The sequence below is a fragment of the Bos indicus genome, chromosome 5 (genome assembly GCF_029378745.1).
Source record: "Bos indicus isolate NIAB-ARS_2022 breed Sahiwal x Tharparkar chromosome 5, NIAB-ARS_B.indTharparkar_mat_pri_1.0, whole genome shotgun sequence".
In the NCBI taxonomy this organism is placed as follows: domain Eukaryota; kingdom Metazoa; phylum Chordata; class Mammalia; order Artiodactyla; family Bovidae; genus Bos; species Bos indicus.
In genome coordinates this window covers 465,622-493,331 of record NC_091764.1, presented here as the reverse complement: position 1 = coordinate 493,331, position 27,710 = coordinate 465,622, and the positions used below count along the sequence as shown (strand labels likewise).

At 40.9% G+C, this 27,710-nt stretch overlaps 1 protein-coding gene across 9 annotated transcripts in view; it reads left to right on the top strand.

Moving 5' to 3' along the window:
• LOC109558299 (ankyrin repeat domain-containing protein 26-like) overlaps positions 1-27,710 on the top strand; it is a 77,093-nt gene that overhangs the window by 42,055 nt on the left and 7,328 nt on the right. For 2 of the 9 annotated variants that reach the window (XM_070788809.1, XM_070788808.1), the window contains exons 12-13: positions 3,640-3,668; positions 3,764-25,218. In XM_070788809.1, coding sequence (XP_070644910.1) covers positions 3,640-3,668; positions 3,764-3,808 — 74 coding nt within the window. In that variant the 3' untranslated portion in view covers positions 3,809-25,218. Of the gene's footprint in view, positions 1-3,639; positions 3,669-3,696 lie in introns of those variants that run through there. The other 7 variants (XM_070788812.1, XM_070788811.1, XM_070788810.1 and 4 more) reach the window with 7 other exon arrangements.

Sequence of the window (27,710 nt, the reverse complement as noted above, 5' to 3'; positions counted from 1 at the left end):
GCATAGGTGCTCAGCTGTAATGTGTGCAAATTGGTGTCATACGAAATGTTTATGCTTTCCAGCATGGTGTCACATGGGACAAAACAAGAGATCTGGAAAGAAGGAGAGAGCAGGGGGTGTGATGGGGAAACCAAGGAACCCACAGCCTCATAGAAAGTCCACTGGAAGGTTTCCAACTTCTAATGCCATTTCAGTTTGAAGGGACGTGTTTGCGTGAGGAAACGGAGGCTGAGATTTCCGGACAATGAAATAAGTTGAAGTCATGTAGAAGCAGACTCTGTGTAGACCAGAATTTCTCAGATTTTAATTAGTCACTTGGGGACCATGTGTGAAGTGCACTTGCTGAGCAGGCGGTCTTCGGTTCTGTTTCTAACAAGCTCTCAGAGTAGCAAGGGTGTAGCCTTGAATATAGAGAAATCTGAAAGAAGAGCATTGGATAGTGCAGGACATAACAGGATTAAGGAAAAGCATTATTTTGTATTTCTTTCTGAGCGTGTTTATAGCCAGAGGGAAGCAAAGAGTTGAAGTAGCAGTTACAGGTGTAAGATATCATTGCTAAGCAAAGAGGGAGAAAGAAACGGTAGGTGTCACAGAATGTTTAGCTTTAGGACTCCTGTATGTTGTTTTCTGTTTCTCATGAACCCTCTGTTCCTTATCAGTTCCTGGTATACAGGAACAAGAGGACCAGCACGCTGTTCCCAGGAGTGAGGTCATGGGACGGTACGCATACATGGATTTCCTTCAGTAACTTTTACCCTACAGTAAAAGTGTTTAGTCATGACCCTCTTACTCAAGATATGGATTGTCTTCTGGCCTTGTGGCAATTGTTATTCCTTGTTATTCCCTTGGTAACCATTGTTATACATCTGGCTTTTGTTCTTTTCTTATTTTTTTGCCTAAAGCTTCCTTGTATAAAAATATAAAAACTCACACAAACATGAATAATGCACCCTTGTTCCACTAGAGACTTGGGTCTCCTGTGTCCTTCTTTGTCTCTCTGGCTAGTTCTTTGGAGCATGGAGGCCTGCCAAGCTCACTTCCCTGCCCGGGCTTCCAAGACCTTGTTGAGAGGACGCCTTGTGCCTTAGTGAGAGGTACAAGCCCTATTCTAGGGCTTTATTGGTTTTCCATGTAACCCAGGGAATATTAGTCTCTGTCTTTTGCTTTCTTTTCATTGACTCTGGTCCACCAGGCCCCAGTCTGTAAAGAAAACCACAGGTAGGGATGATCCATAGAAGGATGTCAAGGGAAAGATATAAGTCCACAGATCCAGAGATTACTACCCTTTGGATATGAGAGAATCTAGTGAAAGGACAAAGGGAAGAAAGGAAGGCCTTAGGGATGTGAGTTTGGAGTTGATGAGGACACTTGAGAGAACTCCTTCTAGATGACTTCAGTGTATTTGCCCTGAAAATAGATAAGATCATTATTGTTCCAGAGAATCCTGGAGGTGGGAGGGGGTGCTAGAAGTGGGGAAACCACAGCCCCTCTGAGTAATTCTTAGGCATCAAAGATATATGTTGTGCTGGTATTTGTTATTCAAAATAGATTAATTTGAAAAAGGAGGCATTGAGTTTTTTTTTTTTAATATAGCTGATTCTTTGAAAGTTGTTTCATAGAAATCCTTTGAAGAATTAGCATGATGTACCAAGCCAAACTAAATTTTGAAGCCAAACGGATAATAGGGTTCATTCCCTAAGTGCTAAAAATACTTTTAATAAATACTACACTGATTTTTGGAGAAGGCAATGGCACTCCACTCCAGTACTCTTGCCTGGAAAATCCCATGGACAGAGGAGCCTGGTAGGCTGCAGTCCATGGGGTCGCTAAGAGTCTGATACGACTGAGTGACTTCACTTTCACTTTTCACTTTCCTGCATTGGAGAAGGAAATGGCAACCCACTCCAGTGTTCTTGCGTGGAGAATCCCAGGGACAGGGGAGCCTGGTGGGCTGCCGTCTATGGGGTAGCACAGAGTTGGACACGACTGAAGCGACTTAGCAGCAGCAGCAGCACACTGATTTTAATATTTAATTAATACTACACTTTCCAATCCCAAAGAAAGGCAATGCCAATGAATGCTCAAACTACCACACAATTGCACTCATCTCACATGCTAGTAAAGTAATGCTCAAAATTCTCCAAGCCAGGTTTCAGCAATATGTGAACCGTGAACTTCCTGGTGTTCAAGCTGGTTTTAGAAAAGGCAGAGGAACCAGAGATCAAATTGTCAACATCCGCTAGATCATGGAAAAAACAAGAGAGTTGCAGAAAAACATCTATTTCTGCTTTACTGACTATGCCAATAGTCAGTGTGGATCACAATAAACTGTGGAAAATTCTGAAAGAGATGGGAATACCAGATCACTTGACCTGCCTCTTGAGAAATCTGTTTGCAGGTCAGGAAGCAACAGTTAGAACTGGACATGGAACAACAGACTGGTTCCAAATAGGAAAAGGAGTACGTCAAGGCTGTATATTGTCACCCTGCTTATTTAACTTATGTGCAGAGTACATCATGAGAAACGCTGGACTGGAAGAAACACAAGCTGGAATCAAGATTGCTGGGAGAAGTATCAATAACTTCAGATATGCAGATGACACCACCCTTATGGCAGAAAGTGAAGAGGAACTAAAAAGCCTCTTGATGAAAGTGAAAGTGAAGAGTGAAAAAGTTGGCTTAAATTTCAACATTCAGAAAACTAAGATCATGGCATCTGGTCCCATCACTTCATGGGAAATAGATGGGGAAACAGTGGAAACAGTGTCAGACTTTATCTTTTTGGGCTCCAAAATCACTACAGATGGTGACTGCAGCCATGAAATTAAAAGACGCTTACTCCTTGGAAGGAAAGTTATAACCAACCTAGATAGCATATTGAAAAGCAGAGACATTACTTTGCCAACAAAGGTCTGTCTAGTCAAGGCTATGGTTTTTCCTGTGGTCATGTATGGATGTGAGAGTTGGACTGTGAAGAAGGCTGAGCGGGAAGAATTCATGCTTTTGAACTGTGGTGTTGGAGAAGACTCTTGAGAGTCCCTTGGACTGCAAGGAGATCCAACCAATCCATTCTGAAGGAGATCAGCCCTGGGAGTTCTTTGGAAGGAATGATGCTAAAGCTGAAACTCCAGTACTTGGGCCACCTCATGCAAAGAGTTGACTCATTGGAAAAGACTCTGATGCTGCGAGGGATTGAGGGCAGGAGGAGAATGGGACGACAGAGGATGAGATGGCTGGATGGCATCACTGACTCAATGGACATGAGTCTCAGTGAACTCTGGGAGTTGGTGATGGACAGGGAGGCCTGGCGTGCTGCGATTCATGGGGTCACACAGAGTCGGACACAACTGAGTGACTGAACTGAACTGAACTGAACATTAATTTTGAAATATGCAAGATTTTTAATTTATAATAATTCCATGGCAATTAAATGTAGTATTTCCTTTTCACTGTCTTTAGTGAATTCCTATGTCTGTATTACCAGTGTCCTAAGATCCCCCTAAAAACAAGACACTAAAACTGAATGTATTCAATGCCAAAGCAGAGTGTGACGATTCTGCTCGGTACTAACTCTGCATGAATGTACAGCTGGCTTTCATATTAACATGTAATTAACTTTGTGTCCCTTTTTCTTTTTAGATTCTCCTGGGAAATATTCTAATGTGAAGGTAAAAACGTTTATGATTTTACCTTGAATTCTGAACTGTGGATCGTCTCCTATGTACATTGTTTAGTAATCATCTTGTTTCCAAACCCCATTCAGCCAGCAGTCAGAACGAAGGAGTCTGTTCCTAATAAAACAGAATGAAGGATTTACAAACATCCAGTTCAGGTTAATTTTGCAGTGCACAGTTAACTCTGGAAAGAGGGACATTGAACTATTTGAAATGCTCAGTCTTCATACTTCTAATATTTTCTTTGAAAATTTAATTGAAGAATTGGACATACATAAAGCAAATGTTATTGTTGATACCTGTGTTTTGAAACAAAAGATATTTACAAGGATAAGAACAAGTTTTTAAATTGTAAGCTTCAACTCAACATGTTTCTGTATATGTTTCGACACTCTGAAGTTCTCAGTTTGGAATCTCTATACTTCTCAGGAACTCTCCGAGATTAAATTTTAGACTCTAAGTTTTTTCCAATGTCCAAAAATGCTTGTTTGAATTCTAACCTTCCCCTAGAGTAAAACTTCACCTGCTAATATGTCAGTTATATTTCAGCTTATAATTGTTTTATTATAGTATCGTTACACAGATGAATGTAGGCCAGTCAGATGTTTTGATGAGCAGGCTGTGTGTGTGTGTGTGTGTGTGTGTATTTGTATGTGCATGTGTTTGTGTGTGTGTATGAGTTTGTGGTGTCTTTGATTATTAGAAGTAGGGGAAGTAATCATACTTTAATGACTATTGGATAGACATAATCTTTTGAAACAGTGATTCTGAAAGTTGTTTGCTTTAGGATCCTATTATACTTCTAAAAATTATTGAGAATTCCAAGGAACTTTTATGTCTATTGATGTTTACTATATGGGAGTTCAGTTGAGTTCAGTTGTTCAGTGGTGCCCGACTCTTTGTGACCCCATGGACTGCAGCACACCAGGCTTCACTGTCCATCAGAACTCCCGGAGTTTACTCAGACTCAAGTCCATCGAGTTGGTGATGCCATCCAACCATATCATCCTCTGTCTTCCGCTTCTCCTCCCACCTTCAGTCTTTGCCAGCATCAGGGTCTTTTCCAGTGAGTCAGTTCTTCACATCAGGTGCCCAAAGTATTGGAGTTTCAGCTTCAGCATCAGTCCTTTCAATGAATACTCAGGACTGAATTCCCTTCGGATGGAGTGGTTGGCTATCCTTGCATTCCAAGGGACTCTAAAGAGTCCTCTCCAATGCTACAATTCAAAACCATCAATTCTTTGCTGTGCAGTTTCTGTATAGTCCAACTCTTACATCCATACATGACTACTGGAAAAACCATAGCTTGGACGAGACAGACTGATGTTGGCAAAGTAATGTCTCTGCTTTTTAATATGCTGTCAAGGTCAGTCATAGCTTTTCTTCCAAGCAGCAAACGTCTTTTAATTTCAGGGGTGCAGTCACCATTTGCAGTGATTTTGGAGCCTCCCCAAATGTAAAGTCTGTCACTGTTTCCATTCTTTCACCATATATTTGCATGAAGGGATGGGACCAGATGCCATGATCTGAGTTTTTTGAATGTTGAATTTTTAAACCAATCTTTCCACTCTCCTCTTTCACTTTCATCCAAAGGCTCTTTAGTTCTTCTTCGGTTTCTGCTATAAGAGTGGTGTCATCTGCATATCTTTGGTTATTGATATTTCTTCCGGCTATCTTGATTTCAGCTTGTGCTTCATCCAGCCTGGAATTTTGCATGATGTACTCTGCATATAAGTTAAATAAGCAGGGTGACAATATACAGCCTTGACATACTCCTTTCCCTATTTGGAATCAGTCTGTTGTTCCATGTCCATTTCTAAGTGTTGCTTCTTGACCTGCATACAGATTTCTTGAGTCAAGTGGTCTGGTATTCCCATCTCTTTAAGTGTTTTCCAGTTTGTTGTGATCCACACAGTTAAAAGCTTTGGGGTGGTCAATAAAGCAGAAGTAGATGTTCTTCTGGAACTCTCTTGCTTTTTCCATGATCCAGTGGATGTTGTCAGTTTGATCTCTGGTTCCTCTGCCTTTTCTAAATCCAGCTTGAATGTCTGGAAGTTCACGTTTCATGTTCTTTTGAGGCCTGGCCTGGAGAATTTTGAGTATTACTTTGCTAGTGTGTGAGATGAGTACAATTGTGCGGTAGTTTGAGCATTCTTTGACATTGCCTTTCGTTGGGATTGGAATGAAAACGGACCATTTCCAGTCTTGTAGCCACTGCTGAGATTTCCAGATTTGCTGGCATATTGAGTGCAACATTTTCATAGCGTCATGTGTTAGGATTTGAAATAGCTCAACTGCAATTCCATCACCTCCACTAGCTTTGTTTGTAGTGATGCTTCCTAAGGCCCACTGGACTTCACATTCCAGGATGTCTGCCTCTAAGTAAAGGATCACACCATCGTGCTTATCTGGATCATGAAGCTCTTTTCTATATAGTTTTTATGTGTGTGTTCTTACCACCTCTTCTTAATATCTTCTGCATCTGTTAGGTCAATACTATTTCTCTATTTATTGTGACCATTTTAGCATGAAATGGTCCCTTGGTATCTCTTACTCTCTTGAGGAGATCTCTAGTCTTTCCCATTCTGTTATTTTCCTCTATTTCTTTGCATTGACCACGGAGAAAGGCTTTCTTATCTCTCCTTGCTATTCTTTGGAACTCTGCATTCAAAAGGGTATATCTTTCCTGTTCTCCCTTGCCTTTAGCTTCTCTTCTTTTCTTAGCTATTTGTAAGGCCTCGTCAGACAACCATTTTGCCTCTTTGCATTTCTTTTTCTCTGGGATGTTCTTGATCGATGCCTCCTGTACAATGACACGAATCTCCATCCATAGTTCTTCAGGCACTCTGTCTATCAAAACTAATCCCTCGAATCTATTTGTCACATCCACTGTATAACCCTAAAGGATTTGATTAGGTCATACCTGGATGGTCTAGTGGTTTTCCCTACTTTCTTCAATTTAAGTATGAATTTGACAATAAGGAGTTCATGATCTGAGCCATAGTCAGCTCCCAGTCTTGTTTTTGCTAACTGTATAGAGCATCTCCATCTTTGGCTACAAAGAATAGAATCAGTCTGATCTCTTCATTGCCCATCTGGTGATGTTTGTGTGTAGAGTCTTCTCTTGTGTTCTTGGAAGAGGGTGTTTGTTATGACCAGTACGTTCTCTTGGCAAAGCTCTGTTCACCTTTGTCCTGCTTCATTTTGTACTCCAAGGCCAAATTTACCTGTTATTCCAGGTATCTCATGAATTCCTTCTTGTACATTCCAGTCCCCTATATTGAAAAGAACATCTTTTTTTGGTGTTAGTTCTAGAAGGTCTTCTATGTCATCATAGAACTGTTTAACTTCAGCTTGTTCAGCATTACTGGTCAGAGCATAGACTTGCATTATTGTGATATTGAATGGTTTGCTTTGGAAATGAACAGAGATCATTCTGTCATTTTTGAGATTGCATCCAAGTACTGCATTTGGGACTCTTGTTGACTGTGATGGCTACACCATTTGCTCTAAGGGACTCTTGCCCACAGTAGTAGACATAATGGTCATCTGAGTTAAATTCACCCATTCTAGTCCATTTCGGGGCTTCCCTGGTAGTTCAGTCGGTAAAGAATCTACCTACCATGCAGGAAACCCGAGTTTGATGCCTGGGTCAGAAAGATCTCCTGAGGAAGGAAATGGCAATCCACTCCAGCATTCTTGCTTGGAAAATCCTATCACCAGAGGAGTCTGGCGAGCTACAAATAGCCCATGGGGTCAGAAGTATCGGACAGGACTTACGGCCTAAACCACAAACCAGTGCATTTTAGTTCACTGATCCTAAAATGTCGATGTTCACTCTTGCCATCACCTGATTGACTGCTTCCAATTTGCCTTAATTAATGGACCTAACATTCCAGGTTCCTACACAGTATTGCTCTTTATAGCCTTGGACTTGACTCCCATCACCAGTCACATCCACAGCTAGGTGTTGTTTTTGCTTTGGCTCCATCTCATCGTTCTTTCTGGATTTATTTCTCCACCGACCTCTAGTAGCATATTGGACACCTACTGACCTGCTGATGGGAAGTTCATCTTTCAGTGTCCTATCTTTTTGCCTTTTCATACTGTTCATAGGGTTCTCCAGCCAAGAATACTGAAGTGGTTTGCCATTCCCTTCTCTAGTGAACCATATTTTGTCAGAACATTCCAGCATAACCCGTCTGTCTTGGATGGCCCTTCACGGCATGGCTCGCTCATAATTTCATAGAGTTAGACAAGTCTGTGGTCCATGTGATCAGTTTGGTTTGTTTTCTGTGACTGGAGTTTTCAGTCTGCTTGCCCTCTGATGGATAAGGATAAGAGGCTTATGGAAACTTCCTGATGGGAAAGACTGACTGAAGGGGAAACTGGATCCTATTCTGATGGGCAGAGTCATACTCAGTAAATCTTTAATCCAGTTGTCTGTTGATGGGTGGGGATGTGTTCCCTCCCTGTTGTTTGATGAGGCCAAACTATGGAGGAGGTAATGAAGATAATGGCACCTCCTTCAACAGGTCCCATGCATGCACTGCTACACTCAGTGACCCTGACCAGGCAGCAGGCCACCTCCAACCCTTGCCTCAGCCAGAGACTCCTGGAAAATAAAACTAAAAAAGGTAAAAATACAGGCACACACAATCATAATGGCTAATTCCATTCGTCATTAGAGTTCTGATATCACATATCCTGTCTCTGGAGAACTCCTGTGTGCACTCAGAACATAATTGAGCATGGAAGTAACGTTTAGAGTTGTTGTGAAAAGAGTTTTGACCTCTTGGATCCCCTGGCCCAGTGGGTCTCTGGACTTCAGGAATTCTCAGGGCACACTACAGAACCACCATTTTAAACCATTGGCATGGTTGGATGTGAAATGATAAAGGGACCCTTGTGTTGACACGGGGTTTAAAGTTTCACTTTTACATTTCTTGCTTGTTTCTTTGATTTCTCTTAAGAAATTTAGAGCTGAGAGTTCCTTTTTTTTTTAAGCAAATATTTCTGTGTTGTGTTCATTCTTCCCTCATGGTGCTCTGTGCTCTTTGGATCCAGTGTGGTTCTAGACTTATCCTATTTTCACGTGGAAACAATTGGTCACCCACAAGACTATCATGTCTCATATAAGTTTATGTCTATCCACGGCTTAAAAAATCAGTTCTGAAGATATTGATAATCTGGGGAAAGACCATCTCATTATAATTAAAAAAGTTGTCATTGGTGGTAGTGTTCAGTTGCCAAGTTGGGTCCAACTCTTTGTGAGCCCATGGGCTGCAGCACGCTAGGCCTACCTGTGCCTCACCATCTCCCGGAGTTTGCCCACGTTCCTATCCATTGCATCAGTGATGCTATCCCACCATCTCATCCTCTACTGTCTCCTTCTCCTCCTGCCCTCAATCTTTCCCAGCATTAGGGTATTTTCCAGTGATTCAGCTCTTCACATCAGGTGCCCAAAGTATTGGAGCTTTAGTTTCAGCATCAGTCCTTCCAGTGAATATTCATCATTGATTTCTCTTAGGATTGACTGGTTTGATCTCTTTGCTGTCCAAGGGACTCTCAGATGTCTTCTCTAGCATCATTCTTTGAAAGCATCAGTTCTTCGGTGCTCAGCCTTCTTTATGGTCCAACTCTCACATCTGTACATGACTACTGAAGAAACCATGTCTTTTGCTGTACGGACCTTTGTCAGCAAAGTGATGTCTTTGCTTTTTAATGTTGTCTAGGTTTGTAACATTAATTAAAGTAGTAGCATTCATTTAAAGTGTTTTTAAAACCATGGTCTCTAGAGCACACAGTATTATAAGGCATAATTAAGTGTAAAATAAGGTAGATATACATTTTTCTTAATATATTTGTATGTTGAAAAATAGTCATGTATGGATGTGAGAGTTGGATTGTAAAGAAAGCTGAACGCAGAAGAATTGATGCTCTCGAACTGTAGTTTTAGAGAAGACTCTTGAGAGTCCCTTGGACTGCAACAAGATCCATCCAGTCCACCCTAAAGGAAACCAGTCTTGGGTGTTCTTTGAAAGGACTGATGTTGAAGCTGAAACTCCAATATTTTGGCCACCTGATGCAAAGAGCTGACTCATTTGAAAAGACCCATGTATTGGGAAAGATTGAGGGCAGGAGGAGAAGGGGACAACACAGGATGAGATGGTTGGATGGCATCACTGACACAATGGACATGAGTTTGGGTAGACTCCAGGAGTTGGTGATGTATAGGGAGGCCTGGCGTGCTGCAGTTCATGAGATCGCAATGAGTCAGACACGACTGAGCCACTGAACTGAACTGAACTGAACTGATGTTGAAAAAAATTATTGGTAAAGTTCTTATGGAATACAGAATATGTAATAGAAGTTGAGTGAATCAAAATCAGTAATACTAGGCAATTAAAAAGTAGAAGAAATAAGACACAGTAGTTTACATCTCTTCATGAATGACGGTGACATGTGAGATACCGTAAGCTGTGAAGGACTAGTGAGTTTCATGGGAGAGGAGGGCATGGAACTGATTCTCTGAAGAAAGACTTTGTACAAGTTAGTCAGAGTTGTATTCTCACATTCTAATAAATGGAGACTTGGTTTTCACATTTTTCAAATTGGGCTTCTGCTGCTTTGAGCCTCAATAATGAGGCTTGTCAAAGAGCCAGGCATTTGAAAGTTGATGGTCAGTGTGCGTTGGTGTCCCATTCACTGACCAAAAATCAGTCAGCATCCACAGAATTTCGACAGAAGACCATAATTGATAAAATGAAGATAAAGACTGTAGCGGTGTTCCCGGTAGGGAATTACTTGCTCTGCCAGCTATGCAAGTGGGAGCTTCCAGGAAACAGAGGAAGCAAAGAAGGTAATGCAGAAGCCCAGAGCACTCAGCTGTCTCAGCCTGGGCATGGCCTTACCATCCTTCTGAAGGTTCCAAATTAGATTCTGTGGCAAAGTCTACCTTGTGCTGACTCCTTTTATGCAACCTACAGCCAATCAGTAGCTCTTAGCAAGGTGTGTGTATTCTCCCTCTGACCATTTGTGAAGTTGTGAAGTCGCTTAGTCATATCTGACTCTTTGTGACCCCATGGACTATAGTCTACCAGGCTCCTCCAACCATGGGATTCTCCAGGCAAGAATAATGGAGTGGGTTGCCATTTCCTTCTCCAGGGAGTCTTCCTGACCCTGGGATCGAACCCAGGTCTCTGGCATTCAGGCGGACGCTTTAGTCTCTGAACCACCAAGGAAGCCCCTCTGACCATAGTAATACAATAAATAACAAAGAGAGTTAGGAAAACGTAAGTTCGTTCAGGCTGGTGTTTAGCATACACCTGAGAGTGGGTAGCAGGATTATGTTTAGAACTCTGGGACTAGTTGGGAGACTAGGTAGCCATCTAGAGACTGCCTTCTCAAAACGGGACTTCGTGCAATTTTTTTTTTTTTTTTTTAGTGCACTGGGATGACCGTAGCAATGTTTTTATATGGCTGTCAATTCATAAGTGTTAGTCATGATTATATTTAGTATAACTGCAAAAGCCACTCTGATACCAAATACTAAAATATTTCTTGTGTTTTCTGTGACTTCATATTTTTTAGAATTGGCTTTCCCAATGGGAATGGGAGTCATGGGAAATTTGCTACATAGTACCTTCTTCTCAGCTGTGTCCACATAGTATATCAACTTGTTTTAGTATTTGTAATGAATTAAGAGTTCACAAGGGAGGTTGGCATAAAGGAGTGGTGTATCACTTAAAAGCAGTATATAGAAAGTCAATTCTGATTCTGCTAGGATGCCCAGTCTATTGAGTAACCACATCTAAGAATGTGTTGTCCATAAATACTAATTAATTTAGTGCCCTTAATCAGTCATACGGTCAGGACTATAGTAAAAAATCATCCACTCTGTCTTTTTTCACTCCTGTACTTTTTTCTTTTTTATCCTCACCTTGCATTTACAGAATATTCTCAGTTATCTCCTAGAGTAGTGACTACAGGCTCTAAAATCAATGTGTTTGTCTTTTTTTCTTTTAATATATACAACTGGATCTTTTGCTCTTGTCTCTCCATGAGCTTGGTAGGTCCAGGAAAAACAAAATCAAAAAAATGCCTACACGAGTCCCTTCCACACTGGACGATGTGAGATAGGAAAACTACAAAATAGATAGAAGCCACTTTGGTCAGTTAATGTTGATCATTTTCTTCTCAGTCAATACATTTTATAAAATAACGAGCAGTTATTTTATCCTTCAGATTTATAAATAAATAAATTTATTATATATTTATAAATAAATCCTTAAAGATTTATTCTGTACTGTACCCTGAAAGTTTTATATCCTAAATATTTCTGTAAACACTCCCTCAGTTCAGGCCTGCATCACCTTGTTATGCTCAGTATTAATGCCCTCAGATTTGCCTTCCTCCGGTTATTCGTATGCCCTTCAGATTCCTCCCTCCCGTGGTGTTTAGAGTCCCCAATCTCAAAAGCACACGTGACCATGAGGCACTCTGAGTCACATTAATGTCTAGATCTCTTAAAGCACCATTGATGCTCTCATAATCTGACTTCTGCCTGACTGTCTCTAGCCCTTTCAATCCTTTGCTCTAGAATTCTGAACTACTGCTGGTGCCCTCATCACTTGTCCCTGTTGTTGTTCAGTCGCTCAGTCGTGTCTGATTCTATGTGGCCCCATGGACCACAGCACACCATGCTTCCCTGTCCTTCACCATCTCCTGGTGCTTGCTCAACTCACGTTCATGGAGTCGGTGATGCCATCCAACCATCTCATCCTCTGTCATTCCCTTCTCCTCCCTACTTAAACCTTTCCCGGCATCAGGGTCTTTTCTAATGAGTCAGCTCTTCGAAGCTGGTGGCTAAAGTACTGAAGCTTCAGCGCCAGCGTCAGTTTTTCCAGTGAATGTTCAGAACTGATTTTGTTTAGGATTCACTGGTTGGATCTCCTTGCAGTCCAAAGGACTGTCATGAGTCTTTCTGAACACCACAGTTGAAAAGCATCAGTTTTTTGGTGCTCAATCTTCTTTTTGGTCCAACTCTCATATCCATACATGACTACTGGAAAAGGCTTTGCTTTGACTAGATGGACCTTTGTTGGCCAAGTAACGTCTCTGCTTTTTAATACGCTGTTTGTCATATCTTTTCTTCCAAGGAGCAGGCGTCCTTAAGTTTCATGACTACAGTCACCATCTGCATTGATTTTGGAGCCCAAGAAAATACAGTCTGTTTCTGTTCTCATTGTTTCCCCATCTCTTTGCCAAGAAGTGATGGGACTGGATACCATGACCTTCGTCAGTCCCATCCCTTCACTTTGGACATATATCTACCCTGTGGTGTGTGTGCTTCTCTCCCCATCTTGCTACAGCCTGAAATGCTCTCCCTCTCCTGCCCTCTGTTCCCTTGAACTGTGTAAGTCTGCATTCAGGCATTATCTGTAGAAAAGCCATCCCTGACACCCTTTTCTACATTTTTCGTGAAACTCCAGTGTCTAGTACTAAGTAGAAACCCAAGAAATAATTATTGAATAAGAGACACTGGGGCTCTGTATCAACCTAGAGGAGTGGGATGGGGAGGGAGATGAGAAGGAGGTTCAAAAGGAGCAATATATGTGTACCTATGGCTGATTCATGTTGAGGTTTGACAGAAAACAACAAAATTCTGTAAAGCAGTTATCCTTCAATTAAAAAAAAAAAAAAAAAAAAACACACTGTATATACCAAGGTGACTTTTAAGAGCTTGTCCTCTGCAGTCTAGGAGCCAAAAGGATAGACATGTAAAGAAATAATTTACAGTTCAGATCTATATCTATCACTAGGAAAATCTAGAAAGATACACTAGTAAAATCTTTAAAGTACTAAGGGAGCTACAAGGAAAAGCGTAGCTCTTTATCAGGGGAAAGATGGCAGTAATAAAAGAAAACTTCACAAAGCAGGTTGAGCCTTAAAAGATGAAAAGTAATTTGTCGGAAGAGTAGAGGGAAGCATTTCAGATGAAGGAACTGATAAAAGCTTAAAAAGTAAGGGGAATTTTGTAAACCATGAATAATGTTGCAGTTGATGCTTGGCATGTTGTTAAAAAGGTCCTGTTAGGAAGTAGAGAAGAGAATGTATGGTGACTTTATATGTCTGTCTTGTATTTTGCTTGGTTTCTGATTGTTTTGTTCACTGCTGTTTGGATCAATCTGTGACTGAATCTTTGAGCTGTTTGTGTGCCTGTAAGAAAAGCAGACATTACTTTGCTGACAGAGGTCCATCTAGTCAAGGCTATGGTTTTTCCATTGGTCACGTGTGGACATGAGAGTTGGACTGTGAAGAAAGCTGAGCGCTGAAGAATTGATGCTTTTGAACTGTGGTGTTGGAGAAGACACTTGAGAATCCCTTGGACTGCAAGGAGACCCAACCAGTCCATTCTGAAAGAGATCAGCCCTGGGATTTCTTTGGAAGGAATGATGCTAAAGCTGAAACTCCAGTACTTGGGCCACCTCATGCGAAGAGTTAACTCATTGGAAAAGACTCTGATGCTGGGAGGGATTGGGGGCAGGAGGAGAAAGGGACAACAGAGGATGAGATGGCTGGATGGCATCACTGACTCTATGGACGTGAGTCTGAGTGAACTCCGGGGGTTGGAGATGGACAGGCAGGCCTGGCGTGCTGTGATTCATGGGGTCACACAGAGTCGGACACGACTGAGCAACTGAACTGAACTGAACTGAACCTGGTGACATCTGGTATTTCCCAAATGGTTTGTTGAAGTTTTCAGGTCATTGGAAGTAGTTCTTAAAGAAGTAAATATTCAGCCGAGGATTAAGATTGACTTAATCTGTCGTTTCATACAATGTTTTAGATCTCTGTTAAATGAGGATTATGTCTTTTATCTAAACATTCTAAGTAATTTTAACTAAACATGCAGATCTGTCAAGAGAACAATACTTGGAAATGATAACAGAGGAAGAACAAGAAAAACCTGATGAAGATGAGAATAACTATGCACAGGTATGTTATCTGGTGTAGTACTGTATGAGAAAATGTGTATCAACCAAGGCAAATTAGAATGGAAACATAAGTTAACACCCATCACAAATGAGTTAAAGTGAAAGTTCAGTGAAATTTTGTGAGGAATACCAAATTACCGTTTCTCCTCAGGAAGATCCACTATGTGATAACCCTAAAGAAGGAGCAAACCTAAAGGAAATATCTCCTAATCTCACAAATAATATACCTGATTATGAAGAAAAAGATGCATTTGGAGTATCTGTCTCTCTAGTATTCCAAGCATTTCCTGAACAAAAAGAACCCAGTCTCAAAAATGTTTTTCCGTGGTCTGTAACTCTGGATCCCTTGGATAGACTTGTCTGTCATCTTCAAAGCTTTGTTTTCCCTGAAAATAAAGTAGACTTTGAAAATTATTAACTAGACATTGCACATGTGTTTATGAAAATTTAAGAGAGTTTTTATAATGATACAGAAAATAAAAAGGTAGGGGAGCCGGTAGCTATATTCGAAGTGAAAGACCAAGAGATTGATATGCAAATGTCACAAAATATAAGGCAAGATCAAACTAATCAGAAATTAGACATTGGACAGGCATGTCATTCTAGTCTGTGGTTTGTCTACTCTGGTAAGATGAAATATAGAATTCAAATAAAAATTCACTTTCCCCTTGCTGTTGTTAAAATACTGATCTGAAAAATAAAGCAATACAGGACTGGTTCCAGAAGCCACTGCATGCAGATAATTGCAGCGCTAGTGACATTAAAAGCATGGAACCTGAGTTAGAAAATGGGAATTCTTCTCCACCTAATAGTCACAGCGCATCTGAAGTGTATGTAAATGAAGAATTAGAGAAGGATATGCAGAGGTTTAAGAATGAAATAGACATGTTTCAAGTAGAGTTGCTGGCTCTGGAAAAAGAAAATTTAACTTCCAAAAGAGTTTCTCATTTTCTCTTGCTTTGGTTTTTCTCTTTCTTGATGATGTGGTCCATTTTGATTTTCCATTTATGAATAAAGCGGGATCATCCAAAAAGGTAATTGTGTAGAAATCTATTATTATCTCAATAACAGGGATTCAGGAAACTATTTCCATGGCTTTTGTCCTTCAATCAATTCTCATATCTAATTCTTCTCCGTCAGTCTTCATATGGACTGGGAAACTCATTTAGCTATTTACCATGTGGGTGTCTGAGCCAGAATAAGCACCAAGGAAATTGCTTAAGAAGAATAATCAGCTAGGTTTTTGTGTCTTTTTTTTCCCCCTTTAACTCTGTTGGGTTAAATATAAGTTATATTTCCATAGAATGGGAAGAAAGCACTGACTGAGAGATGGGACATGAACATGGGTTCCCTCTAATCTCTTCATTGTGGTTGAATATGTGTGATCTTCTCTGCTTTCTGCAATCGCTGGGCACTTAGATTTCCAGCATGGCTGCTTCAGGATCTTTTTAATAACAAATACGTGTGCTCCCACGTATGCTTTAATCAGCACTCTCAGATGTTTCTTTTGAGACAGACCTTTCCATTATGTTGTTTACTAAAATGTAGAAAGTTTTGACATGTGTGATTTTGTTACATAGATTGTGTGTGTGTGTGTGTGAAAGTTGCTCAGTCATGTCCAACTCGTTGTGAACCCCTGGACTATAGCCTGCCAGGCTCCTCTGCCCATGGAATTCCCCAGGCCAGAAAGAATACCAGAGTGGCTAGCTGTTCCCTTCTCCAGAGGATCTTACTAACCCAGGGATCGAACCCAGGTCTCCCCCATTGAAGGTGGATTCTTTAATATTTCAGCCACCAGGGAAGCCCATAGGTAGTATAAACCCTGAGGAAAAAAAAGGAAAAAAAAAAAGTGTTTATGTACAAAGGAGAAGACTGAGTTCTGAGATGCTGTGAGATTGTTCTTTCTTCAGTAATAGGTTTTTAAAATTGTTTGTTTGCTCTTTTGTGTAAGAGGTGCTTTGACTGAGTTTGAACAACAGACAAAAAGAGAAAAAAATAAATAAACAAAAAACTCTATGTATTCTCCTATATTAAAAAAAAAAAAAAAAAAAGGAGATGAGCCCTACCCCCAACTAAGGCATTGAGTTTCTGTGCCAAACTCACGCTTTTAACTTATCTGATTAATCTGATGAATTCATTTGATAATATATAACATTCAACGTTCCAGAATTGTATCATCTCTTTTGGTGCCATAAAATGCTAGGGAGTGCCAGTTTAGGGGCCTTAAACAAAACCTTGAACATTTTTTTTTTTAAATTTTATTGCTGTTTTTGGTAAATATTGGGGAACTACTAGGTAATTATTTCTATACCCTCTAGCTGTAAGGTTTGATGGTTATTGAATGTGGACTTGGGAAGCATTACTTATATTCCAGAATTCCACACTAACAACTCCTCAGTTTCATTCTGCTCCTTGTGTTTTAGTAAACTCTAGTTCATTTAATTTAGTAAACACCATCACTTTTTTGCTATCTCCCGGATCCAAGTGAAAAAAGAATTGTAAAGGGCAGAGGGGAAAGAATAGCTTTAGTGCAGAGAGAAGAATGTTTCCTTTCTGAGGCGCAAAGGTGTCACATCATCTACATCCGGCTGTTTAATGGAAAATCCAGGTAGTAAAGACCAAAGAGGACAGATTTTGTGTCTTTGTCTTTTTATTTCTCTGTTTCTGCCAGTCAGATGGAGAAGACTGAATATGAATAATTGCATCTTATTAAGAAAGCCATTTTTGAAATTTTGGGGAATTTTGTTTCTTTTCCTCAAACAGAAAGGAGCGGATTTTAAAAAAATTTCAGTGACTTGTAAGTGATAAAATTAAAATAAACACAAAAATATTTTTATCACTTAAATTCAGGGTGAGCACTGAGTCAAATAATAAAATTGAAAGCAAAGATCTTTATAATCAATACATAGCAATTATTCTTAGTGTCAAACTTCCATTAAAGGTTGAAGAAGAAAAGAAGCACAAAGGTAGTGAAGTGGAAGTATCAGAGAACATGTGCTATGCTGCTGATGAGAGTGGATTGTTTCAGCAGAGAAAGAGTGGAGGAAACAGCAACCAGGAGTTTCCTGCTATGCAGAATGAGGGTTCTGATAAGTAATCCTATATCAATATTTAACAGCATGTCCCTTGTTATGTTCCTGTAAAATAATTTCTAACTTGAGCTAATGTTTGTGATGTACAAATCTTATATTTTACTAGAGATATAGTTATTTTTAATACTCTTGTTCTTTAGCCTTATTATAGAGTTCCTTTGTTAACATACCACCATGTTACATATTAGAGTATTCTGGATTTGACTGCATATTTGCCTTAATCAGTGGGTTGTATATTTAAATTTGTTTTGTCACTGATGAACGTCCTTTCATTTCAGTTTGAGACTTCTTTCAGCATTTCTCATGAGGCAGGACTAGTGGTGATGAACTCCATCAGGTTTGCTTTGGGACAGTTTTTATTTCTCTTTCATTTCTGAAAGACAACTTTTCTGGGAAGAGTACTCTTGGCTGGCAGGTTTTTCTCTCTTAGCACTTTGAGTATGTCCATGAAGGGAGACCAAATTGCTGATGGCGGTGGGAGAACTGATGAGGCATCGGTCTTTGAGCTGTGATGCTGCTGTCGCCGCATCATGTGGGTGGTTTAAAAGTGAGCTCTCCTCTCCTGGCCAAATATTTCCTTGGTTTCTTCTTTCATGGTATATGTGCCTCATGTCATTTAAAATACCTCCTAAATTAAGTGTGGCTTTTTTCTGTGAATTCTCTTTTTCATTTATTTTTGGCTGCGTTGGGTCTTTGCCGCCGCAGTGCTTGTGCTTCTCAGTGTGGTGGCTTCTCTTGATGCTGAGAGTGGGCGCTAGGGTGCTGGCTTCAGTAGCTGTGGAGCACGGTTTAGTTGCACCCTGGCATGCGGGATCTTCCCTGACCAGGAATGGAACGCCTTCCCCCTTTATTGGTAGGTGGACTCCTAAGCACTGGACCACCAGGGAAGTCCCTAAATTCACCATTATTGTATTTAGAAAGAAAACAAAAAATATAGTGTAAATCTATTTATGACTCCCATGTCTAAGAGTCAAGGTGCTTAGCCAGTGGACTCCAGGTTTTCAGGGTAGCCCTTGAAAGGCTGTTGTTGAATCACGCAAATACACCGGGATTCTTGGCCCCCGGAGGAGAAGAATTCAATCCGGGGCCAGAGACAAGGCTTGATTGCTCAGAGCTTTTGTGTAATAAAGTTTTATTAAAATATAAAGGAGATAGAGAAAGCTTCTGACATAGGCATCAGAAGGGGGCAGAAAGAGTACCCACTTGCTAGTGTTAACAATGAAGTTATATAACCAAAGAATATCTGGAGGTTGTAAAGACCTCATCAGACCTACTCCCGTAATTTACATTTTAAGATAACACTGTCCTCAGGCAAGATACATCCTTGTAAAGACCAGGTCTACTCCCATAATTAACATTTTAAGATAACAGAAAGTTGAATCCAAGACTGTCCTTAGGCAGGATACATTATTGTTATATAATCCTAAGGAATGTGGAGAAAGAAAAAAAAGTTTGTCCTTTCTTCCTCCTTCAGAATTCCAGACCCCTCTCTCCTTGGGGACCCCTAGACTGCCTATCAACCTGCCTAGGAAATGACTCTCTCATTCCCCGCTTTTCTTTTAGGAGAATTATGTTGCCTAGGGAAAAGGGGCATCATTCTCATTCCATAACTACTTCCGAGCTGACAAGGGGCGTTGTCCCTAAATTGGTGAGGCAACATATTCTCCTAATCCTCATATTGAGGATATCTGATCCAGGGACCCCAAATAGTAGCTGGAGGAAGCTACAGCAGTAGCAGGAGTTTGAGCAACTATTTGTAACTTAAAAGCTTTCATGCGGCTAGAAACAAATCCAGTTATACAATTACAGATGCAGAGAGCAAACGGCAAAAACACAACATTCAGAATCATAATTAAAAGTCATATTATGTCCATAGTTAAAGGGCAAAATGTTGCACCAGTCCATTTTAGGGTTGGTAGATGTCATCAGATGAAGAAGAGGCATCGCATGTGATTGTTGTCGAAGGTACTTACAGACTTGGAGAAAGTCTTTTCCTTGAAGTGGGGATGTCCACCACGGGAAGCCTTTCACTGACAAAGAGGGGAGTGCTCCGCAGACCCAGCAGTTAGACCGATTGTGGAATGTAGCATAGGAGTGAGCCCAGGACAGGAAGACATTGTCTTGAGGATCCAATGGCAGACTCAGGATATTTGGAGTCAGCAGAGGTAAGCTCACATAGATTATCAGGCCCATCCACTGCCCTTTGCTTAACTCTAGAGCTCAGGTCAGGGCCACAAGCTCCGCTAACTGAGCACTGGTTTCCTGGGGGAGAGATTTTGCTTCCAAGACCTGTTCAGCAGTCACCACTGCGTAACCCGCTTTACGCTTTCCATCCCGAACAAAAGAACTGCCATCTGTAAATATTTCCATGTCAGGATTGTCTAATCGGGTATCCTTTAGATCCTCCCGAGCTGCATAGTTCAAAGTCAGGAATTGAGAACAATCGTGATCAGGTGTTTCATTTTCCTTCTCAGGAAGGAAAGTGGCAGGATTTAAATTTCCACAAACTTTAAGCTTATTTACTGGTCCTTCTAACAACAATGACTGATACTTAAGAAGCCTACTGTCTGTCGTCCAAATATTAACCTTAGAATTTAAGATTCCACTCACATCATGAGAAGTCAGTACAGTAAGATTTTGTCCATTAATTATTTTTAAAGCTTCAGGTGCTAATAAAGCTGCTGCCCCAATTACTTTTAGGCAGTGGGGCCACCCACGTGAAACTACATCTAATTCTCTGCTTAGATAAGCAATAGGTTGCTGGTGAGGCCCTCGGGGTTGTGTCAAAACTCCCAATGCCACACCTTTTCTTTCAGTGACAAACAAATTAAATTCTGGCCCTGTGGGCAAGCTCAGAGCTGGAGCTTGCAGGAGAGCAGTCTGAAGAACCTTAAAAGCCTTTTGAGTTTCTGGAGACCAAACCAGTTTGTCGGTTTGGGCCTGCTGAGTTTCAGCTATAAGTTTATATAAAGGCCGGGCAAGTTCCCCGTAACCCGGAATCCAAATGCCACAGTAACCTGTGATTCCCCCAAATCCTCTCAATTGTCTTAAAGTCATAGGTAGGGGGTGATTTAGTATAGGCTTAATTCTCTCAAGACCTATGGCCCTTGTCCCTTATGATATGATTAGGCCCAGATATCTAACCGATTGTTGACAAAGCTGAGCCTTTTCTCTTGATGCCTTGTAACCACAGTCTGCCAGAAAGTTTAAGAAATCTTCTGAGGCTCGCGAACAAGCTTCCTCTGTCTCAGCACAGAGCAAAATATCATCTACATATTGTAACACCACTGCTTCAGATCTATTAAAGTTTTGTAGATCCCGTGACAAACTTTGTCCGAATAAGTGAGGACTGTCACGAAATCCCTGGGGCAAAACTGTCCAGGTTAACTGAGAAGCTGGCTGTGTAGGGTCTTCAAAGGCAAATAGAAATTGGCTTTCTTCCACCAAAGGCACTGAATAGAAGGCATCCTTTAAATCAATTACTGAGAAATATTTGGCCCGTTCAGGAATTTCAGACAATAGAGTATAAGGATTAGGCACCACAGGGTGTAAAGGAACTACAGCCTCATTTATTATTCGTAAATCTTAAACTAGTCTCCATTTACCATTCAATTTCTTTATACCCAAAATAGGAGTGTTGCAAGGACTGTTAGAGGGAATTTTAACCCTTCCTTAACTTTAGGTTTCAGTGGATACTGCTTCTTATGTGGAAGTACGTGTGGGTCTTTGAGCTTAACAACTACAGGAATAGCATTTTGTGCTCGACCCACAGATTTTCCATCAGCCCATACTCTAGGATTTACATTTTGTTCAACTAAATTAGGGAGAGAAAGGGAGGGCTCCATATTCATGAAAACAGAGGCATGGACCTTGCTCAGTATATCCCTTCCCAAAACAGGTGAGGAAGATTCTGGCACGATCAGAAACTCATGTGAAAACAGCACAGAATCCCAGTTGCAGGATAAAGAATAACTGAAATAATACCTTTTGGCTCGTCCAGACAGTCCCATTACGGAAGTGGATGGGGAAGAAAGTGGGCCAGGGGCTTCAGTAAGCACAGAATAAGTTGCCCCAGTATCTAAAAGGAAATCGACGGATTGGCTCCCCACAATTATTAATACCCGGGCTTCCTCAGGTGTAATTAGGACGGGAGCCTGTGTGGGGACCCCCGGGCACCTTCAGTCGTGATTGTCTTGAGAGTCTGACCCCGGAGACCTACACCTCTGGGGGCAGTCTCTCTTCCAGTGTGGTCCTTTGCAGATCGGACATGGAGCCGGGGGCGGCTTAGATGCCTGAGGGCCCGCTTGGGGTGCCCCTCCTTACCACAGTAATAGCAAGCCCATCCCTTTTCACCTGGGCCCCTTTGGGCATTTTTCTCAGGCTGTTTAAGAACGTTTTTCATAGCCATGGTGAAGGCTTCCGCCTTTTCCTTTGTCTTTTTTTGCCTTTCTTTTCCTCATATTCCCTACCATAATAGACTGTCTGAGCCAGTTGTAACAGAGTATCTAAAGACTGATTTGGTCCATACGCCTGTTTTAATAGCTTAGGGCAGATATCTGGAGCTGACTGAGTGAGAAATCTATCCTTTAAGATCACTTTTCCCTCTTCACTTTCGGGATCAATCTCAGTGAATCTGCGAAGGCCTTCTCTCAGTCTGTCTAGGAATTTACCAGGAGATTCCTTCTCCTGTTCTATGTCTGCCAATTTGTCATAGTTTAAAGGCTTAGAATGCGCCTGCCTAAGTCCTTCAAGAATACATCTAACAAAATGACTCTGATCCCATCTTCCTTTAGCTGTGTTGTAGTCCCAGTCTGGTTCTATAGTTGGGACCACCTGATTCCCAGTGGGGAGGGCCGCTATCTCGTTCTCCCTCTTCCCTACTGATTCATTACCAAGCCATTCATCTCCATAAGCAACCGCTTTTCCCAAAACTTGAGTCTTTGACTTGGGAGTCAGCGTTTGTCCCAAGATATACATCACATCCTTCCAAGGGAGGTCATAAAGCAGAGTAACACCTTTAAAAGCTCTAATATATTTTTCTGGGTCCTCTAAATAGTCTCCCAGATCCTCCTTGATTCTTTGTATTTCTTGATAAGAAAAAGGCTTATTAACTCTCACAGACTGATTATTTCTCCCTGTGGGTGTTTCATAAAGAGGCAACAGCTTGTGTGGCTGTTCCTCAGTCTCTCTGGCTGCTCTGTGCATATGATCCCAGGGATAGATTGGAGAGACCTGTTTTTCCTCTTCTCTTTATCTCCTGTCCTCCATCTCATCTCTTACTTCGATGGTCTGAGTTTCTACTGAAATCAGAGTAGTCTGAGGTGGTACTGAGACAGTAGTTGTTTGGACCTCCATGTGGGCAGTTTGAATCCCAGTTTGGAGTCCCCAGTACAGGGGCAGAGTAAGAGGACAGGAGGGAGCTGAAGGTTTCACGCCCAAATCTATACCCTTAGGACATAAGTCTGGCATATTTCGCAGAGAGAAAAAGGGCAACACATATGCTACTTCTACCCATTTCCCTTGTTCCTTACAGAACCGGTCTAATTGTAGAACAGTATTATACTTAAGAGACCCTCCAACTGGCCACCATTCGCCATCCTCCAATGGATACCGTGGCCATGCAGTATTACATCGGAAGACCAGGTGTGTCTTCTTTAAGCCCTGGGGATCAAATCTATCCCAGTTTTTCAGGATACAGTTCAAAGGAGTGAGGCTGGAATTGTTAGCTCCCATCTGTAAGAGAGGAAAAAAGCGACCAGCGCCATTTTTTCTACTGGAGGCGTCCCTCCCTGCTCTAGATGGGGGTGTAGACAGACGTTACACCAAAGGCTTTTCCTTCCTGGTCAGACTTAGTCTGTCCCTTACCAACGCAGGTGCCGTACTCGTCCCTCCCGGTTCTACCACCGACATGGGGTGGGGATGTACCAGGGGTAGACGTGATAGCATCCCTACTTGACGTCCAGCTCTTCACCTTTAACCTTGCTTGCCTCTGATGTCACCCGGGGTGAATCAGAGTGACCTTCTGGAATGCCTCCCAAGCTAAGACCGCTGTGGGAAACATTCATCACTTGAGTGCCTGTGCACGACCCTGAGTATTTCCTGACTACGATAAGACCGACACGAACATAAAACTGAGATGTTCTTTCCAAGCATCACCACACCAGTATAACAGCCTCCTCTGATCCACTAAGAGCCGGTGTTACCAAAGAAAAAAAAAAAAAAAAAAACCATCGCAGTCCCAATCTGAGTAACCTTTAACCTCAGAGATGTTCTGGGAGCTAGAGCTCCATCTAACTTCCGAACTTTCGATTCCTAGCGAGGCTAGGCTTTATTGGCTACTAATCCAAGTTTGGGACCTAAGCCACAGTACACAGTAACAGTATAGATCACAAGTCCCTTGAAAGTCTATGATCCAATAGATTAGGTTAGTACTTCTAATTCCCAAGGAGTTATGAAATGGTCAAAGAGACCGAAAAGTTTGACCGAGAAAGGAGAGTTCAGTCCACATGCTTTGCCCATTTCTGGTCGGTTCCCGAAGGAGACATTGGGTGCCTCTTGGCATTGGCAGGTCGGTATAATGCCCCGACAGGTTTCTGCCGTAAGCCATATGAGATCACCGTGGAACTGCAGAGCAGGGCTTCTTACTTGCTTCACGCAGGGCATGCCATTCATTCACACAAGCACACGGTAGAGTTAGTAAAGCACAGCAGAAAACGTGTTTGCTAAGAGAACAAAGAACTAAAGCTCCAAGCATCCTTACCTTGTCCTGAAGGATCCCGGACGAGCCCCCAAGATGAAAGGTTGTTGCTGTTGAATCACGTGAATCACCTCTCACCCTTGAGGTTCTTCTCAGTGTCTTTCCATATGCATCTCTCTACATTCTTCCATGTATTTTGTGCTCTTCCTTCCAGGTTCCTCGGAAACAACTCAGATGCCCTGTGCCTGATGTTTGTGCTCACATTCAAATCTCCAAGTAGAATGATTTTTCTCCCTTTTCTGTTTCTCATGACCTCCTTTCTTCACTTCTTCTGCAAATCCTTCCTTATTTCACTTATCACTTTCATATGTCAAGTTGTATATATCATATTGTGTCATAATCATATCTGTGTTTGAAGGAAGAATTTTTTTTCTTGCATATGGTTGGTACTCTATAACTGTCTTGTGAATTAATCAATGACTTAAGATGGGTAAGAGTTGGAATTTTATAAGAATTGGTTGTTTTTTTTATTTTTTATCAGTTGAATTATTAGAAAACATTGGCTTTTTGTGGACTTTTTAAAGTAGCGATCCTGGTGTGCACAGGAAGGAAGTAAAGAAAAAGAACGATGACAAATGGACACCGGAAGAATGTGTGACTGCACCAATATTTGAGAAGACCGATTCACTGACTGGTGGTCTGCTGCACGTGAATGATGACAGCATTTTAAGGGAAGTGGATCAGGGTGACGACAGGTACATTCTCTAGATTCCTTGTTTGTAAGGGAAGAAATATTAGCACTGAATACTTCTTCTGGAAATAGAGCAGCATTATACAGTGCTCAGGCCAAGACAAGAGATTGCTCAACTCTAGTGGATGAACACTGCTGGAAGGTTTAGGTGAGGACCGGTGCCTTTGGCTGGAAGTCATTTCAGTAAATAGTCTCCTTGGAAGCTGGACTGTAATGAATACACGTAACATTCAGTAGGGAATGTTATTGGGACAGGCAGTGAAGAACTGGATGGTAACTGAAGAGGAGTGTGGAGTTCACAGGTGTTACTTGTTTTATGTTAAGGGAGCTTTTAGAGTATGTATGCTATTGGAGGGAGAAGGCAATGGCAATCACTCCAGTACTCTTGCCTGGCAAATCCCATGGACGGAGGAGCCTGGTAGTCTGTAGTCCATGGGGTCGCTAGGAGTCAGACACTACTGAGCAACTTCACTTTCACTTTTCACTTTCACGCATTGGAGAAGGAAATGGCAACCCACTCCAGTTTTCTTGCCTGGAGAATCCCAGGGACGGGGGAGCCTGGTGAGCTGCCATCTATGAGGTCACCCAGAGTCAGACATGACTGAAGTGACTTAGCAGTAGCAGCAGCATGCTATTGGAAATGAGCCAGCAGGGGGCCTGTTTATTTAGTTTAGTCTTGTTTGCATTTCCAGTACTAGAAAGCTTATTGATTGTATGACATTATCTTTAAACTATTACCGTGAACTAATTGTACATACTACTTCTGTTCATGTATAGTTTATGGTAAGGGCTTGTTCATTGGTTCTGAAGTGTAATATTTCTATGTAATGGAATATGCAGATGATTGCTTAAGTTAATTCTATCATATATAGATTTTCAAAAAATTACGTAATTGTGAATTTACAAACACTTAGGTTATACTGAATAGGATATGATGATGGCCATTCCTTGGTGATTCTAGTTGATAGTAACATGATGAGTAGCTATGATTTTGTAAGGTGCTCTGAAACATCACATCATATTAACTTCATAGTTGTTTATAGATTCCAGGGAAAAGGGGCAGATTGTGTTTATATTCAATAGAAAACCATTATTAGCAGTCTTTCACAAATTATTCCTTTTGCATGATAAAGATATAAATGACAAAACCCGTGCTTCCTTTACTAAGTGTGTCATTAACACATATTGTGTGCTCAATACATGTATGTCAGATGTATGTGAAACAGCAGAATGGGTGAATGAATGCCTATTGATGAATTTCTTTACAAAAAACAAAACTTTATTGACAGTAGATTTTCAGGCTTGCCTACCTCTGAAGTCTTTTTAATTTTTGAGAAATATGTTTTAAGATTCAGAAATCATTATTTATAGCCATAGCTAGACCTGAAATAATACTAAAGATTCATTTGCTGTCATATTACTTAAAAAGACTTTTCAATATTACTTTCTCAGCATATTTTGGAAGAGCAGTGTTGAAGCCAGACTTCCTGGGTTTGAATTCTGGGTCTGTTGGTGACATGCTGAATGGGCTTGGGCAAGTTCCTCAGCCTTTGTGTGCTCCATTTCTTCCTATACCTATCTCCCAGAATGACTGTGGGGATGAAAATGCCTTTAGGACATGTCAGGTGCTTCTAATAATGCATGGCTGATGCATAAGACGTCCTCAAAAAGCTAATATCTTGGTTATTCAAATGGATTTCTTTCTCAGAAGGACTGAAGGAATACCTCCCAGATAGGTCGTACTGCCATAAAAGTTAGTTCTTATGGAAAAGAACAGGTGCAAAAAACACTGGTATACTGTTTCCTATCACACAATGCAATAACTTTATGTTTTTCCTTTTCCTTGGATCTAACTTTAATACTTTATTAATATTACTGATATATTTTCTGTGTCCTTTAATGTTGCTCTTATTTATTTCTGCATGCTTTATAGATAATTACTTGCCAATGCAAAGAGTTTATATAAAAAAGAAAAGTTTAGGTATTGTTTGTATTTTTGAATATTTAATATTAGCCTGAAAAGAATCATTTGTTCTTTTAAGCCTGCAAGGAAAACACCGTATGAAAAGAAGAAGGTATAGTAAAAAAAAAAAAAAAAAAAGAACTTTCAAAAATGTTATCCTTGTCAAAAATACTTTGTCAAAGGAATCGTGGTAAAATCGAAAATCTTCCTTTGTTGTAGAGAAGTTTACTTTGAACACATCATTTAGAAACACTGTTGATAAAATTATCCTTTTGATAAAAATCTCTTCTTTTAAGAAATGTCTTTTTTTGTTTTGATAGAGATTTATCACCTCTGTACACTTGGTGTATTTATACATATTTTAAGGACATTGTGAAACAGTATTGTTTACATGTAGGTAAAAGAACAAATTAATTATGTGAACAAACTGGATGACTGAACTTAGTCATCCGAGACTGTTTCTGAGGATGGTGACGTGCTTTCCTCTACAAATTCCACATTGCAAGTAGAACCTCTCAACGTGGGGTGTAAAG